General features: G+C 45.4%; 1 protein-coding gene and 1 non-coding gene across 3 annotated transcripts in view; one reads left to right on the top strand and one right to left on the bottom strand.

The window, feature by feature from the left end:
• Positions 1–545: 545 nt before the first annotated feature.
• trnac-gca (transfer RNA cysteine (anticodon GCA)) lies at positions 546–617 on the top strand. The gene has a single exon. It is a non-coding gene; the product is annotated as a tRNA-Cys (tRNA).
• Positions 618–1,321: 704 nt separating this feature from the next.
• Positions 1,322–14,575, bottom strand: part of plxdc1 (plexin domain containing 1) — a 15,765-nt gene continuing 2,511 nt past the window's right edge. The window contains exons 2-13 of one of the 2 annotated variants that reach the window (XM_077000153.1): positions 9,546–9,700; positions 7,434–7,577; positions 7,074–7,143; positions 5,540–5,662; positions 5,345–5,463; positions 4,822–4,921; positions 4,608–4,706; positions 4,410–4,491; positions 4,163–4,223; positions 3,844–3,970; positions 2,428–2,588; positions 1,322–2,327 (exon numbers count right to left, since the gene is read on the bottom strand). In XM_077000153.1, the coding sequence (XP_076856268.1) occupies positions 2,205–2,327; positions 2,428–2,588; positions 3,844–3,970; positions 4,163–4,223; positions 4,410–4,491; positions 4,608–4,706; positions 4,822–4,921; positions 5,345–5,463; positions 5,540–5,662; positions 7,074–7,143; positions 7,434–7,577; positions 9,546–9,700 (1,364 nt within the window). In that variant the 3' untranslated portion in view covers positions 1,322–2,204. Of the gene's footprint in view, positions 2,328–2,427; positions 2,589–3,843; positions 3,971–4,162; positions 4,224–4,409; positions 4,492–4,607; positions 4,707–4,821; positions 4,922–5,344; positions 5,464–5,539; positions 5,663–7,073; positions 7,144–7,433; positions 7,578–9,542; positions 9,701–14,575 lie in introns of both variants that reach the window. The other variant, XM_077000152.1, reaches the window with a different exon arrangement.

Here is a 14,575-nt window from a genome sequence, read left to right as displayed (position 1 = left end):
ACTGGACGATGCATTGAATTGTGCTCATTGATCTGTATTCTCTTGATACCTAAACATACATATCCAATTGTTTGTTTTTTTATCCGTAAATGTAATTTGTAGTTTGACTTTTACAAATCTACGTTGCACGCACTACAATGGTGTCGTTTTCAGTTTTTTTGTTGTAATGTTTGTCACGACTGCCCCCGTTTGTCTTTTGTTGAGATGACAGCGGTGTAAGATACATGGATGGTAGACGCAGCTGATGTCTTTTTACTTGTTTCTTTCTTTGATGATAGGTGGAAAAAGCGTAACATTTTTTGCTTACTCTAGATTTTTATACCAACCATTGTTAGTAACAGTGTTGTCATCCTAACGACCTGTTAATAAAAGCTAAGATAGCTAGCTATATTGCTAGTTAACGTTAGCTTTCTTTACAAGACGCTTTAACCTTGCGAATAGTAGCGTCTGGTTTATTATTTCGCAAATAACAGAACAATTAAAACCCATAAATCCCAAATATATGTTAGCTACATGGAAAGACGTTTTAAAGCTTTTTATTCAAAGGGGGTATAGCTCAGTGGTAGAGCATTTGACTGCAGATCAAGAGGTCCCCGGTTCAAATCCGGGTGCCCCCTTCTTTTGTCGTTTCATTTGGATGTTTAATATCAACAGTGACCATTTAACTGAGAATGAATTCATGTCAGCTATTCAAATTGAATTACAGGAGTAATTTCTTTAAAACAAAAACCGTGTGCCATCTTCTAGGTACAACTACATTGCAAGAACATTACACAATGTAGCTATATTATTTTTGCTTTTAAATCTGCTAATACCATTGATACAGTTTTACATTAAAACACCTGATTATATAATTGTTTTGCAATAAACAATTGTCTGGTATATTTCATTATGAAACTAATCAACTGTGACCCTTACATCGGCCTGCAGATGTTGCTGTTGACCAAATTGCCCACTTTTTTGTGTTAGTTTTTGTGTTATCATTTTTTTTCTCTTTATGCTGGCATCAACAGATGGATGGAGCATTAGGGTAGATTTGTGGCTAGATTCCCAGACCTAGATTAAGTTTAAGCCAAGGTTTAAAAGAATTCCCAAGCATGATTCACCATTGTTACTGCCATGTAGTCACAAACTAGGCTTAATACATGTCTGGGAAACTGGCCCTGCGTGTTATAGTGTTTTACATGCTGTCGAAATCCAGACTGTTTGCTTTTTCATGCAAAAATTGTATCAAAACCCCCCATTAAAACATCATGCATATGTTCCAAAACAGCATTTTTACTTTATTGGTTCACTGTTAGCACAGTGTATGTTGAAAATATGACACTGCAGTATGGATGCAATTCCAGCCATCAGTAATAATGTCCTTGGTTATAACACTTTGTCATAAATAACCATCTGCACTCAGTCACACTTTATGGCCTGTCACAGTATTTGATTAGGTCCGGACAGTAATATTTTACACAGGACTTATATCCATTTGTGTTATTGGACTTGAAGAGAATATTTCTAAATCTTGGTTAAAAAGGCTCTTTATTTTTCTTTAAAAATCACAACTGCCAAGGCACACATTTGTTCACAATACTGATTTTATTGAATTGTCTGTCTATATGGGTGCTATTCTTTATGTCAGATTCCTTGCAAAACCTCGACACTTCCAGAAGATACTCAATTCTAAGGGGCAAAATACAAAAAAAGGTATGAGATCAAATCACATGATGTTACTAAGACTAATGAGATAATTCAGTTAAGGTGCAGTTCAGTCCATGTGTCTGAGTATTATACTTCAGAGAATTTCTTTTCATTTAACACAACACATTATAAAACACAAAATATCTTTTTCAAAATGAAAATTCTATAAAGTTATGCTGTATTGTACATTAACCGCAGGACTCATCAAGGCTCACGTGGGTCTCGCTCTCACCGTCTTTGCAAAGAGTGTAGTTAGCAAATTTCCCCGCAATAAAGATTTCCTTAATAAAAGGAATCTTCTTGGTCCTAAACGAATAGCATGACAGGTGGTGTAGGATGAACCTTCACATGTTGGGCAGCAGAAGAAGCTCGCAAAATAACTATCGTCAGTCTCTGGTGTCTCAACAGTGGTGTCTGACAGCCCCTCATTGTCCCTTTATCTTTGAACTCTTCCACCAATAGACAGACAGATGAAATGTTCATGGCTCCTTTGTGCAGGAAGTCCCGCCTCCTTAGCACTGCTCAGCCTCGATAAAGCCCTCCTTTTCGTGAAGCCCAAGTTCGACCTCTGCGTAGCTGGAATGGCAACCCTGGTTCCGGAACTTCATGGAGGGCCAATAATTATTGGTGCGGCGCTGTAAAAGACCAGAAACATTGAACTTTCACTGTTGCTGTCGTATCTGCTCAAATATTTTTTCCTAATAAAGACGAGTCAGTGGTTGGGGTTAGGTTCACCTGCATGAGGTAGAATGGGGGGGCAACAGTTGGGTGTGTGTTTATGTAATACACAGCCAGCAGGGTGAGGAACACAAGAAGAACCAGGGCTGCGACCACACCCGCAATAATCGCCGTGTGTTCTGGTGCTTCTTCATCACCAGGAGCACCTGTGTACAAATCTGAGAGACAGTAGTTGAAAATCAAGACATCAAAATATAGACAGAAAAAAGGCTAGAGCTGTTAGATACTTGGCAAATGAAAAAAATATAAAAATTCATTTGCCAAAAATTATGTTGTAAAAGCTCCTTATCCAAAAACCCGGAGAAGAACTGAATTTCTGAATGAACAAAAACACAAAAGACACAGACTGAGGTTAAGCACAACACATTTACAAGGCCAGCGAGTCTGCAAAATAACCAACTGTAATAAGGGGCTTCTCTGAGGCAAATGTAGCTTTAGCAAATAGCACCCTGCATAATGAAATGTACTCAGGACAGTGGTTGCATTCAAATTCAAGCTTGGTCCAATATAATTATTTGCATGCTTGGTAATACATTTTATATTATATAAATTAATGGAATTCGAAAAATTAAAGCAGCCACTGAACTGAACTGAGATTATTAGGAACTGCAAATAAACCAATAATCTCAGCGGGTGCAGAATATTTTAAGAGGTCAGATGAGGTTGTTATGACCACATCTCCCTCCTGAAATAAACTGAACTGAGATTATTAGAACTGCAAATAAACCAATAATCCCAATGGGTACAGAATGTTTTAAGAGGTCAGATGAGGTCGTTATGACCACATCTCCCTCCTCTTATTTATACAAGCATAAAAATATGCGTAGCTTATTTGATGCTATAAATGAGGTGTGGCCACTTCATTGCCAGGAAATGCTAGAAGCAGCAGCAGATTAGCCAACTCACCATTGCCATGATGGTGAAAGAAGTGTTTGGTGTCATCTGCAGAGAGAGAGTGTTGTTGTATGGAGGAATGGCAGAGCGCAAACGGAGGCAAGAACAGCACAAGGAGCAAGTTTAGCTCAAGCGCCCATGCAAAAATGCATCCAGCAGACATGGGACAAGCACAGCTAAGATGTTAATAAGCTTAATAAACAGCTTATAACACTTCACAGAGCAACACTTCATAGAGCAAAGGCAAATTGTTCTGTTCACGCCATATTCACTTGACCTGATCACTTGATCTGATCCAGTGAATAAAAGGAAACCACTGTAAGCAAATTAAATGGATAAAGGCATTTGACTAACAGGCTTTCACAGCACAGCTGGTCTAAACACAGCCTCCACAGACCAGTCTGGTCATGTCCAGCACAAGATTTCAAATCCCAGGCGTAACCCCATGGAGTCAAGAGTACATGCTCCACACCATTGAAGACTGTGGAGCAACAGGGTGTGTGCGGGTGGAGCTCTCACCCTCAGTGACGGGGCTGCCTGGCCTGGCTGCAGGGGAGGGTGTGGCTGCAGGGGCAGGGGAGCTGTACGGGCTGATGGAGCTGTCGGCACCTCCCTGAGCGTAGGCTTCACATGTGCCCTCCTTTGCCTGCCGTGAACAGACAGGGGAAGGATTGCAGAGTATTAACTGTTCCACAAATTAATGTGGATTAAGGTTCACTAAAGCACCAAGAAGGGCTGGTGCATGAGGGGTGGGGGTGGGGGTTTGAGTGGGTGCCGCCCTCTGTGTGATTGGCACAGTAGGGTGGGAGAATTGGGGGTGTGTCAGACATCACCCTACCTCCTCGGAGCAGCTGTAGTCAAGCCATTCCTGTCTGTGTCGGTCTATACCATCTGAACACCTGGGAAATCATGCACACACACACACACACACACACACACACACACACACACACACACACACACACACACACACACACACACACACACACACACACACACACACACACACACACACACACGACTAAATGGAGCATTACTTCTGTGACACACCCGGCAACTCAGTGACCAGCGTTATTGGCTGGTACCTCTGGAGGACGTTGCACCAGCCGCAGCCTGATGTGAGGTTGGCGTGGAGGCACTGGTCACAGGTGGTGTGCTGGAGGCAGGCTGGGTTGCACCGGCATGGAAGGAACAGAGAAAACATGAACCCAAACAAATGTATCTCTCACAGGGCAGAAGAGTTTCCAAACAGCCCTTCAGTCTATGACATAACATGCACTCACTGGGTAACGGGATGAACGCGAATGCCGAGCGGTTCATGATCTTATTGGTGTCGATTTCAACCCGATGGTACTCGTAGATCGTTCTCTTCCTGGCATCCGCTGCAGATGATATAGCAGAATGATATTGCATTACCCATCTAAAGGGAAAACCTAGGAGTATGTTTTGAGTGCAGAAGGATTTTTGGAAAGGCAGAGAAGAGGAAAAGAAACTAACCTGGAGATTGTGGGGGGGACAGCAGGGCCATGAATGCGTCGGACAGGCCCACCTTCACTGGGTGCTCTGTTGAATTAATCTTCTCCACTGGTAAAGGCACCTAAAGACATAAGACCCACACCAGGGCATCTGTCTGGAGGACATCAGGCTGCTTTAGGCTGTTTAATGTCTGCATTATCATTCTGACAATAAGGTCACTCCAGAAACTGTGGGCAAAGTAATTGTTACTCATTTCATTCACTTCAGTTGAAGTGATTCATTACAGCCACTGAGTAATGTCATCTCTTTGTCAGGGCTGCCACGGTGTGAGGAAGGTTGCAAAGGCAGACCGATCATGCTGCAGCCCTGGAGTGTCTTGGGGTGAGTCCCTCACTCGAGTAGACAAGGTCAGGGAAAGGGCCAGGCCTGCTCGGCTCCAGCTCGCCTGGGGACTGGGCCTGGAACCTTCCAGCTCCAGTGTGTCTGAGATCGTGGTTTCCTGGAGTTGTTTTTATGTGTTTTGGCCATGTGTCTTGGTACTCACATCTCTGTAGCCAAAGACGATGGTGCCGTTGCGATGAAGAGCAGCCTGGAAAGTGAAAGCGCCCTCGGTCTCCCTGCCCTGTAGCCGCACCTTATCCCACTGTACCACAAACACCTCGCCTGGGTGGTGGGGTCAAAGGTCAGGTCAAAGGTTGCAGTGCACATATCAACAAGGCCTCTATCTGGCATAACTCACCATTGTCCAGGTAACGCACGGTGGAATTTTTGGAGAAGCTGGGGTCAAAGTTGGCCATCAGTGGAGCTATGTACTGGGTGGCGGTCAACATGCGATGTGTAATCTCCCCAGTGAAAATGAACCCTGAGAGAGGTCAATAGGCCAGAGGTTAGAGGTGCTTCAGTGTAGACAGTAGCTCGTTGTAAGTGTTGTAATAAACAAGGCCATTGTTACAAATTCAAGGCTGGTCTTCATGATGTAGAAAAATTACTTACTAAAAATTATATCCTTCTGTCGTACAAATTTGTTTCCTCTTGATAATGTGAAAATAATTATTACAATAAATTAGTGGTGTAGATTCATGCCTTAGAGTAGATCTTGGATGAGACGGCACAAATCACTCACTGTCACTTTTCCCATTAGTGAATGATGGAAGAGAACGAATCTTTCAACAACAAACACTTTCGTTGAAAAAACACTTCCTCACTAGCTTTTCATTTTTCTGTCACTATTTTAAGAAGCTGACAGTTAAGGAGGACCATTATGAAGGTTTCTTAGATAAACTGACGCTCGCCTACAAAGCCATAACTGGACCAGCTCCCACATGCCTGAAGGCACTTTGGTCTGCACCATGCTGCCTTTGAGCTTCTATTACTGCTCCGCTTGAACCACCATCCCTCCATACACAAAGAAGACATACATCAAGACTCCTCTCTGCCCTGGCACCCAGCTGATAGAATGAACTTTCACCGGCTGTCCACACAGCTGAGTCACTTGCTGTCTTCAGATGAAGACTGGAGACTCGCCTCTTCACTGTGTTTTTGAGCACTTAACTACACACTATTCCCCTCTGGCCATGACTGCAGCATGACAGTAACAGCACCACACAGTGGACACATAGGTGATTAATGCAGTGTGTGCTGGAACTGGTGGTACTGGTTTCAGTGGGGCTTGGTATGGCCTTAGTCACCTAGGCCAGTGTAGGATTTTGTATGTGGCTGTGTTAAAAGCTTGGAGTGGGGTCTGGGATGCCAGACCTCACTGCTGAGATTTTTGGAGCTTTCTGGATATGTCGCTGGCTTAATTTAGCAAAACACAGACGAAGACAGCTGCCCGCATAGTGACCCCGGTGAGGTTGTGGTGTCTATTGTGAAGTGAGTGGGCTGGGCTCTCTGGGAAATTATAATGGTCCAGCAGAGGATATTTGACATCCTGTGAATAATTACAATTTCACTGACTGATCTCTTGTCACATGAGGATATGTATCTGATAGAAACTACAAAGCCCTTCTGTACGTGGTTCTGGACACGGGCGTCTGCCAAATGCTATAAATGTAAATGTAAACTATAGCTGACCTGCTGCTGCAGCACGGAAACACCAACTGGCTTGTAGTTAGTGGTCCATGGTCACAGCTGAAGCAGGATTAGAGGGGTGCTCTCACACAGACTAATGTCCTCCTTTTTGGTATACACCTTCAGTACATGCCTAGAGCCGGGTGCCCACATACGCATGCGCATGTGATAAGCCACAGGTTAAGTGAGTCTGTGTGTGCTACCTCCAGTTGCTATGGTGATTTGCCTCACATGGTGTCCATAGAAAGGGAAGTCAAAGGAGATAGCCACCCGCTGCAGAGAGAGAGGGAGGGAGAGAGAGAGAGTCAGACAGACACACAGGCAGACAGAGATGGGGAGAAAGGGGAAAAACAGGAAATGACGCAGTGGATGTAAACATAGTCACTGAAGACATAATTATAAGGGAAAACCAGAATGTTTGCCCACACGTTCATCTGTTGCTTCTAAACCAAAGCCATGTGCATGATGTCCACATGTTAACCTTTTACAGATGTATATTTTTAGGCGTGTGTTTGTGTGTGTGTGTGTGTGTGTGTGTGTCTGTCTGTGTGTGTGTGTCTTACTGCCGCCTGTCGGTGTGCGTTTGACAGGATTCCGTGCACTTTTACTTGACTCTGCTGCAGCGAACTCAGATCCACCCAGAACTCCTGAGTCTGTCTGTCACCTGGTCCAAAGTACTGCCATGAATAGTACCTCTTCGAGTCCTCCTGAGAGAGTGTGTGTGTGAGAGAGAGAGAGGGGAGAGAGAGAGAGAGAGAGAGAGAGAGAGAGAGAGAGAGAGAGAGAGAGAGAGAGAGAGATATTGAATGGAGGTGAGAGAAACAGATACAGACCGTCCAACAGAGCAATGTATAAAAAGGAAGCGAATTAGGAGGATGAGTAAATGAGGCATAGACCTAGATAGGAGTGTTCACTCCCCTTGCTCCAAAGCGAACTGAATTTATTCACTAATGGGCCTGGAACAAGTTCGCCCACATGTGGTTTCAATTGGATGCACTCATAAAAAGCACTGCAGTGAATTCTGTGGGATTAAGAAACGTCTAAGTCCCGATCATTCCAAGTTCACTGCACTAACGCGACAAACAGTTCACGTCAGATGCAGGCAGCGAGGTCACTAAAGACAGACTCGGAAGCGTAGTGGGATCTTCAATGTAAGGTCAGTGCCGGCTGCCAAGACAACAGTGGCATTTGTTTGCGGGGCGAAATGAGCGCGTGCGCGTCAAAAGCATGCTCAGTCCCGACCTGCGCTGTGTTAAAAGTGCTCACGGCCCAGCTCTCCGCTGTGTTATTAATGCGTTCTCCGGCTGAAGGTGACGAAGAAGGATCGCGGCAGGATGGATGAGAGGTGTGGGGAGCGCAGGAAAGTGGAGCACTTAAAAGAATCCTCTTGGTGCCTCCTTTGCTCTTCCCACTTGCGGGCACGCGCACGCAACCGCAGCACTGCTCCATATAACGGCCCCACGACCCAGATTCTCCCGGTTCTATCCCCGCAGAACGGCATCTGTTTCTGGGGGAAGCCTCCAGTTCCAGAGCGTTTGCCATCCTCTCCTTTCGCTCTCCCCCGGCAGAGATCACGTCTGCCTAGGGACATGTGCACAAAAACTCCTTACGGAGTGTTTAAAGGCTGCCCATAGAAGCTGGAAATAGGACCATAAAACTGCCACAAAGAATTGTAGAAATGATCATCGCAGGGTTAGTTACGTGAAAGATGTTTTTTAAGAAAGGTTTATAAAAAGGTTTATGTCCAAATACGCAGATGAAGCTATATTCACAGGCATATTTAAAAAAATCTGCTGGCAAAGCCACTGACAAATCTGGCATGAATTTGTTTTTGAAGAGTGAGAAGCATAACGCAATTTATGAAGGTTATTATGTGGCTGGTAGAGACACACACACACACACACACACACACACACACACACACAAAAAAAACCCAGAAGAACCCTAGTTAACCACAGAGTGGAGGTTACTGGTAGGTCTCTGTCCTCCCACCAGGATATGTAAGGATCACTTCTCCCATTGGCACACAGCCTTTCATCCCTGTTAGCTCACGGTTCCCTTTATTGGAGCGGTAGTCCCTGGTTCGAGCCATGCTGCCGAACATTGAGCCTCGGGATTTTCTGCACTGGTTAATATGGACTGTTGATGATCTCCGGCTGTCCCACTGTTGATGTGGATACTCCTCAACAGTTGCTGTGGATAATCTCTGGCTGGTCTGACTATTTTTCAGATGGTCTCCTGCTGTTGGACCGTCGATGTGGATGGTCTCCTGCTGTTAGATTGTTGATGTGGATGGTCTTTGGCTGTTGGACTGTTGATGTGTATGGTCTGTGGCAGTTCTGCTGTTGATGAAGGTGGTCTCTGGCTGTTTGGGGAAAATACGGAGAATCAGAGTTTGCTCCTGAGGCAATAACTCTCCAAAACAAATGAAAGGTAGTGTGACCAATGGGAGGCAAGTGCCACATCTTGAATAAACGTTAACGGCCAGACCTGGGCGGAGTCACTTCCTGGCAGGTGGCACCTGTGAGGAGAATGGCTGCAGTTGTGGCAGCAGTAAAAAGATGAGGAATGGTTCCCTCCATGAGAGGAGATGTGAGGGTTGGAGAGAGGGTAAAGAGGAGAAGCATTGAGAAGAGAAGAGGAAAGAAGTGCTCTAGTTAGCAGTAACTCACTACCACTTTCGTCATGTTCTCAGGCAGGGTGTCGATGGCGAGGCCGTTCAGGGTGTCCTGGCCTGGCCTGCTCTGTGTGCGTCTGGTGCTTGACTCCTGCTGGTCTCGCCTTGTTCTCTGCACATCTGAGGGACCGCCATCTGCCTGCACTGATCGCCCTGGGAGAAACACCAGCCATCTTAGAAAAAAGTCTACCCACATGTCGTGTAGCCAGCCACACCAAAAGACAATAAAGAAGCAATAATCAAAGCACTGACACTTCAGTGTGGATTTTTTTGATGGGATTTTTATCGCATGCAGTAAAAAGCAGACATCTGGAAGCATATATGCAGTTTACAAGTTAGAGAGAAATCTCTGGATTTATACTTTAAGGCAAAGCCTTAATCCACGAGGGCCAGCCACCTTGTTAAGTGTTTTCCTTGTGTGTGAGTGTGAGTGTTATGGGCTGAGGGAAGACTGATAGGTTTGTATGTTTAATCCTGTACTGGGATAGAGAGATTGATGGAGAAACAAACAAACAAAAAATATCACCAACAACAACCAAAAACAAAAAGACCCAGGATATCTCACTACAGCAGCACTGTGCAGAGAAGCTACAAGAAACAAACAAACGTTTCCCTTTGGCATGTTTATCTTGTACTGATGGTGACACTGTGGTAAACGTATCATAGCAAAACTGGCAAAGAGAAGCTGAAACCCATCGACCTACTAATACACAAACACACGCACGTACACACACACACACACGCGCACACACACACAAGCACGCACGCATGAACGCACACACACACACACGCACACACATGCACACACACACACAGGCATATGCACGCACACACACACACACACACACACACACACACACACACACACACACACACACACACACACACACACACACACACACACACCACCCACAAGCTTAGCTATTTGTCTGGCAGGTGAAACCGTGTTTATAAAAGGAATTTCAAAACTGGACTGAGGAACAGGGCCTGGGAGTAATCTGGCACGCTGCCAAATCCGTTTCCCAGAGAAGCGAAGGATATCGCAGGGCTTTGCCGAAATCATTTCCAGAGCTTCCCATTACAAGCCTTGGCACCAAATACTGTTGTCCACTGTCTGTCTGATCGTCTGTCTCTCCATCTCTCCCTCCCTTTTTATGCAACAAGTATGGCAAACTCTAACGTGGCAGTGAAAGAACCAATGTGTCTTTAAACCTGGCATCATTGGCATGCAGCCGTGACACCTCACTCAGCTCTGGCTGAGCAGACTGTGGGTGCAGTGAGAAACAGTGTGGCCATATTGAGTCAGTGTCTGGAAGACAGAAGGAAGCCACGCCCTCCTCTTTACCCCTCACTGAAAAATGTAGACCTGTGGTGTTGATGCACTCCGCCTCTCGTCACGGTCCTAAAACAGAGCCCAATGGCACACCCTGCTCATAAAGCCCTTCAGAAGCTGTTAGATCTTAAGAAGCTGTTAACCTGCAAGGAACTGGCCAGAGTGCCCCAAAACAGCTAACAGATAACAGTTTTTGTGCAGTAGTGTCTGAAGTGTCTGTGCAGTAGTCTCTGTGCAGTAGTCTCTGTGCTGTAGTCTCTGTGCTGTAGCACCCCGCAGGTGGCGCTTAGCACAGGTTCCACTGGCTTTGTGAGTCTAGAGAACTGAATCAATTCTGTTCTCCATGTTAAGTGTAATTACAAGTTTGGATTTGTGGTTCAGTGCCCAGACACAGGCACAAGCAAGGACAAGCACATGTCTGAGAATGTGAATACACACACACACACACACACACACACACACACACACACACACACACACACACACACACACACACACACACACACACACACACACACACACACACACACACACACACACGTTCTTCTGTTTTTTCATCTGGGATGTGTGTCTTGGCCAGTGGGGCCCGAGCTGTGTTAAACGCACTGTGGGGGGCCGCTCCTCAGTGGCCTGCGACAGAAGAGGGGGAAAGAACGCAGGGAAAGTGTGGAGTGTGAGAGCGAAAGAGCAAACAAGAGGAGACATTTGGCTAAGAGGGGGCTCAGGCCCTTAACTGTATGTGCACTGACCGTGAAAAGCCATTTCGCAGGTCTTCAAGATCACGCCTCCAGACGGCGGGTTCCGTTTCACCACCTTATTAAAAGCAGATGACGTTGGGCAAGAACCCAAGGGACAGGTTGTTTAGCCATTAATATGGCACAGTGGAGAGTGAGGGTGGAGATGAGGCCCAGATGGTATCAGAGAGGAGAAGTATTGTGGTTCACTCTCTGGCTTGGCGCACAGAGAAGCTGAACTCGGGGCGAATGAGACAGGGCTTGACCCCAGTCTACGCTTTGAAAACAGCAGAGGAGGAACCAGCCAATGAATTCCTCCGGCAAAGGCGCTCAGCAGAACAGCAACAAGTGCAATGGCTCGTGATGAAGGAAATCTAGGACAGTAACAGATCGTTTGCGCGTTCAGAAATGAGATGGATGATGTAGTGTAAAGCGGACGTGAGTGTGGATCTGCTTTTGCGGATGGTACGGCCTACTGTGGCCTACACAGCCAATTCACTCCGGTGCCTCCTGAAACCCAGGCAGCAATGATTCATCAAAGAGTGCAGGTCTCTGTAGCATAGATTAAAATGAAAGAGACTCATATTTCAAGTTGAATGCTCCTCTGGGTGGGAGTACAATGCATGAATGAATATGGGAAAAACTGAAGAAACGGAAGGAAACGGAAGGATAAGGCCAAGCATGGTGGCCTGGGGGTGGGGGGTGGGGAGAGCGCTGATTTTAATAATGGGTCTTGTTTGATTCCATTGCCAGGAAAGCTCTGCTATTTCTGCCGTTGTGAAAATCAAAGGTCCTAATTGGGTCATTTAGGCCACAGTTCTGTGGGATGAGTGGACGGTGGAGAGAGAACCAGAGAGGGAGAATGAGAGTCCAGACATGGTAAGAAACAGAGCGGAGGAGGAAGACGAGACTAACACAAGTGATGAAGGAAGGAGGAGGGAGAGAGCTGAGGGAGGATGGAATAGGAAAGGGCAGCAGGATAGAGGGGACACCATTGCACCAATCCCCCTCGATAAACGCGGGCGTGTCGGCCATCTTAGCACTCCTAACAGTCAGTTTCCCCCGGGGAACCCTCTATTCTTGAAATGGCCATGTGAAGTAGCACACAGTGGTGTGAAGGCTGGCGTGTATTTCTCCACAGGTGAACTCTCGGGGTCACGCTGAATCAGCTGCTGGAAACACGAGCACAGCCGCATCACAGTGCATGCGCTGGTGGGCTTCTTCAAATCCTCAAATCGAAAGCTTAACGATAAAAATACATGCTGGAGCAAAAATAGGACATGAGCAGATGAAACGCTGCACAGGAAGTAGGAGGGCACACGCACACACTTGCACGCACCCACACACACACACACACCCACTTACACACACTTCTCCCATTCTTGCTACTTCAAATCAAATCCTAATTGAATCAAATCAACAAGGATTACTCTGCTCTCCACCCCCACCAACATCTAATGGTTTTTTTACTTCTAAAGAGAGAAGCGGTCCCATTTTTCAGCAGGGACTCTGGGCTGGCGTGTGGCTGTTGTTTTGGGCTGTGCTCTGTGCTCTGCCAAACCGTGGCACCGTGCCCTACCAGTGGCTCGGCAGGCTGGCTTTTCACATTCTCAAGCGCAAGTCGCTGTAAATCAACACTAACACCTGGGTACAGTTTCAGCTTCATCAAACTTCATGGCCACAGTGCAAGAGAAAAAGTGTGGAAGAGAGAGAGAGAGAGAGAGAGAGAGAGAGAGAGAGATCAGGCCCTCAAAGAAAAACAAAAGGGTCTTTTGTTGTCTCATTGGATGGTACTTGTGGTGAGTGGGCAGTGATCTGTTACACTCCAGGATAAAAGGGAACACAGAAAGGGCTTAGTATTCTAGTATTCTAGTATTCTATTTTTCTATTATTATAGTCAGTGTGGATGGAGTTTGGGCTACAGATGACCAGCAAACAGGGACTTCAAGAATCACTGTGTATCAGCCAGAGCCAAGTATCGAGTTTCTGAACTGGGAGTCCGAGTCATGACTCCAGACTCTGGATACGAATCAGAGTCAAGTCTCATGTGGCCTTTGGAAAATATTTGTTTAGTGTCAATGCTTAGGATTTCATTTATTTGCTAACAAGAAAATGGCAGAACAAGCTAGAACCTTGTTACTGCTTAAAATGATATGGAGTAATGACAAAAAGTATTTATTAGCTATCTGGCTAGCATACTGTTCATCCCAACTACAGGCTGGCTAGCATGTTCATTGCTCACACCAACCTTTTGATGTGTGTATCCATCTTGAATTTAATGCCAGCATTACATGTCTGAACTGACAGGCAAGACAATCATTTTATTATCAGATTAGATAGAAAAGAATAGTTTTTTTCAAATGCTCAGTATTCAACATTCAAGTTTTACATTTAATGAGTTTTAAGTTATGGTTGAGTCATGAGTCAGTTAAGCAAAAGTCAGAGTCAATATATCAGATGTTCGATTCAAGTCATCAACTTGAACATGATTTGCAATTCTGATGTATTTTGAAAGACTCGTGACTCTCCATCTATGGTTACTAAGCATCTGAGACCTCCCAGGTTTCCAAATACACCCCAGCTGAAATTGGGATGATGATGGTAAACACTAAATTCTACTTGTCCAAGCCTTCAGTGCTACAATGGAGATGCGAATTCATGAGCACTTACAGGCTTGAAGCATCCCAGCTCTATATAAGCTAATTAAATCAACAATTTAAAATCTATGATTCAGCCCGGCTCTCCCTTATTTGGTTTATAACATCACCATTGACCTCACTTCACGCCAATATTGTGAGTTATGTGTTCTGCATGACATCTGCATGGCACACATGAGGGAAGAGTGCAGTTTGGCATGTTGTGGTATCCTGTAGCCATAGCAGCTGATCAAAACCAGAGTGAGCTGGACTGATAAGTCAGAGAAAAAAAGGAAAAAAATCACGATAGAACGATTGACGGCAG

Source organism: Brachyhypopomus gauderio, chromosome 3, assembly GCF_052324685.1.
Source record: "Brachyhypopomus gauderio isolate BG-103 chromosome 3, BGAUD_0.2, whole genome shotgun sequence".
In the NCBI taxonomy this organism is placed as follows: domain Eukaryota; kingdom Metazoa; phylum Chordata; class Actinopteri; order Gymnotiformes; family Hypopomidae; genus Brachyhypopomus; species Brachyhypopomus gauderio.
The sequence above is the reverse complement of the archived record's forward strand: the minus strand, read 5'-3'. Positions and strand labels throughout refer to the sequence as shown.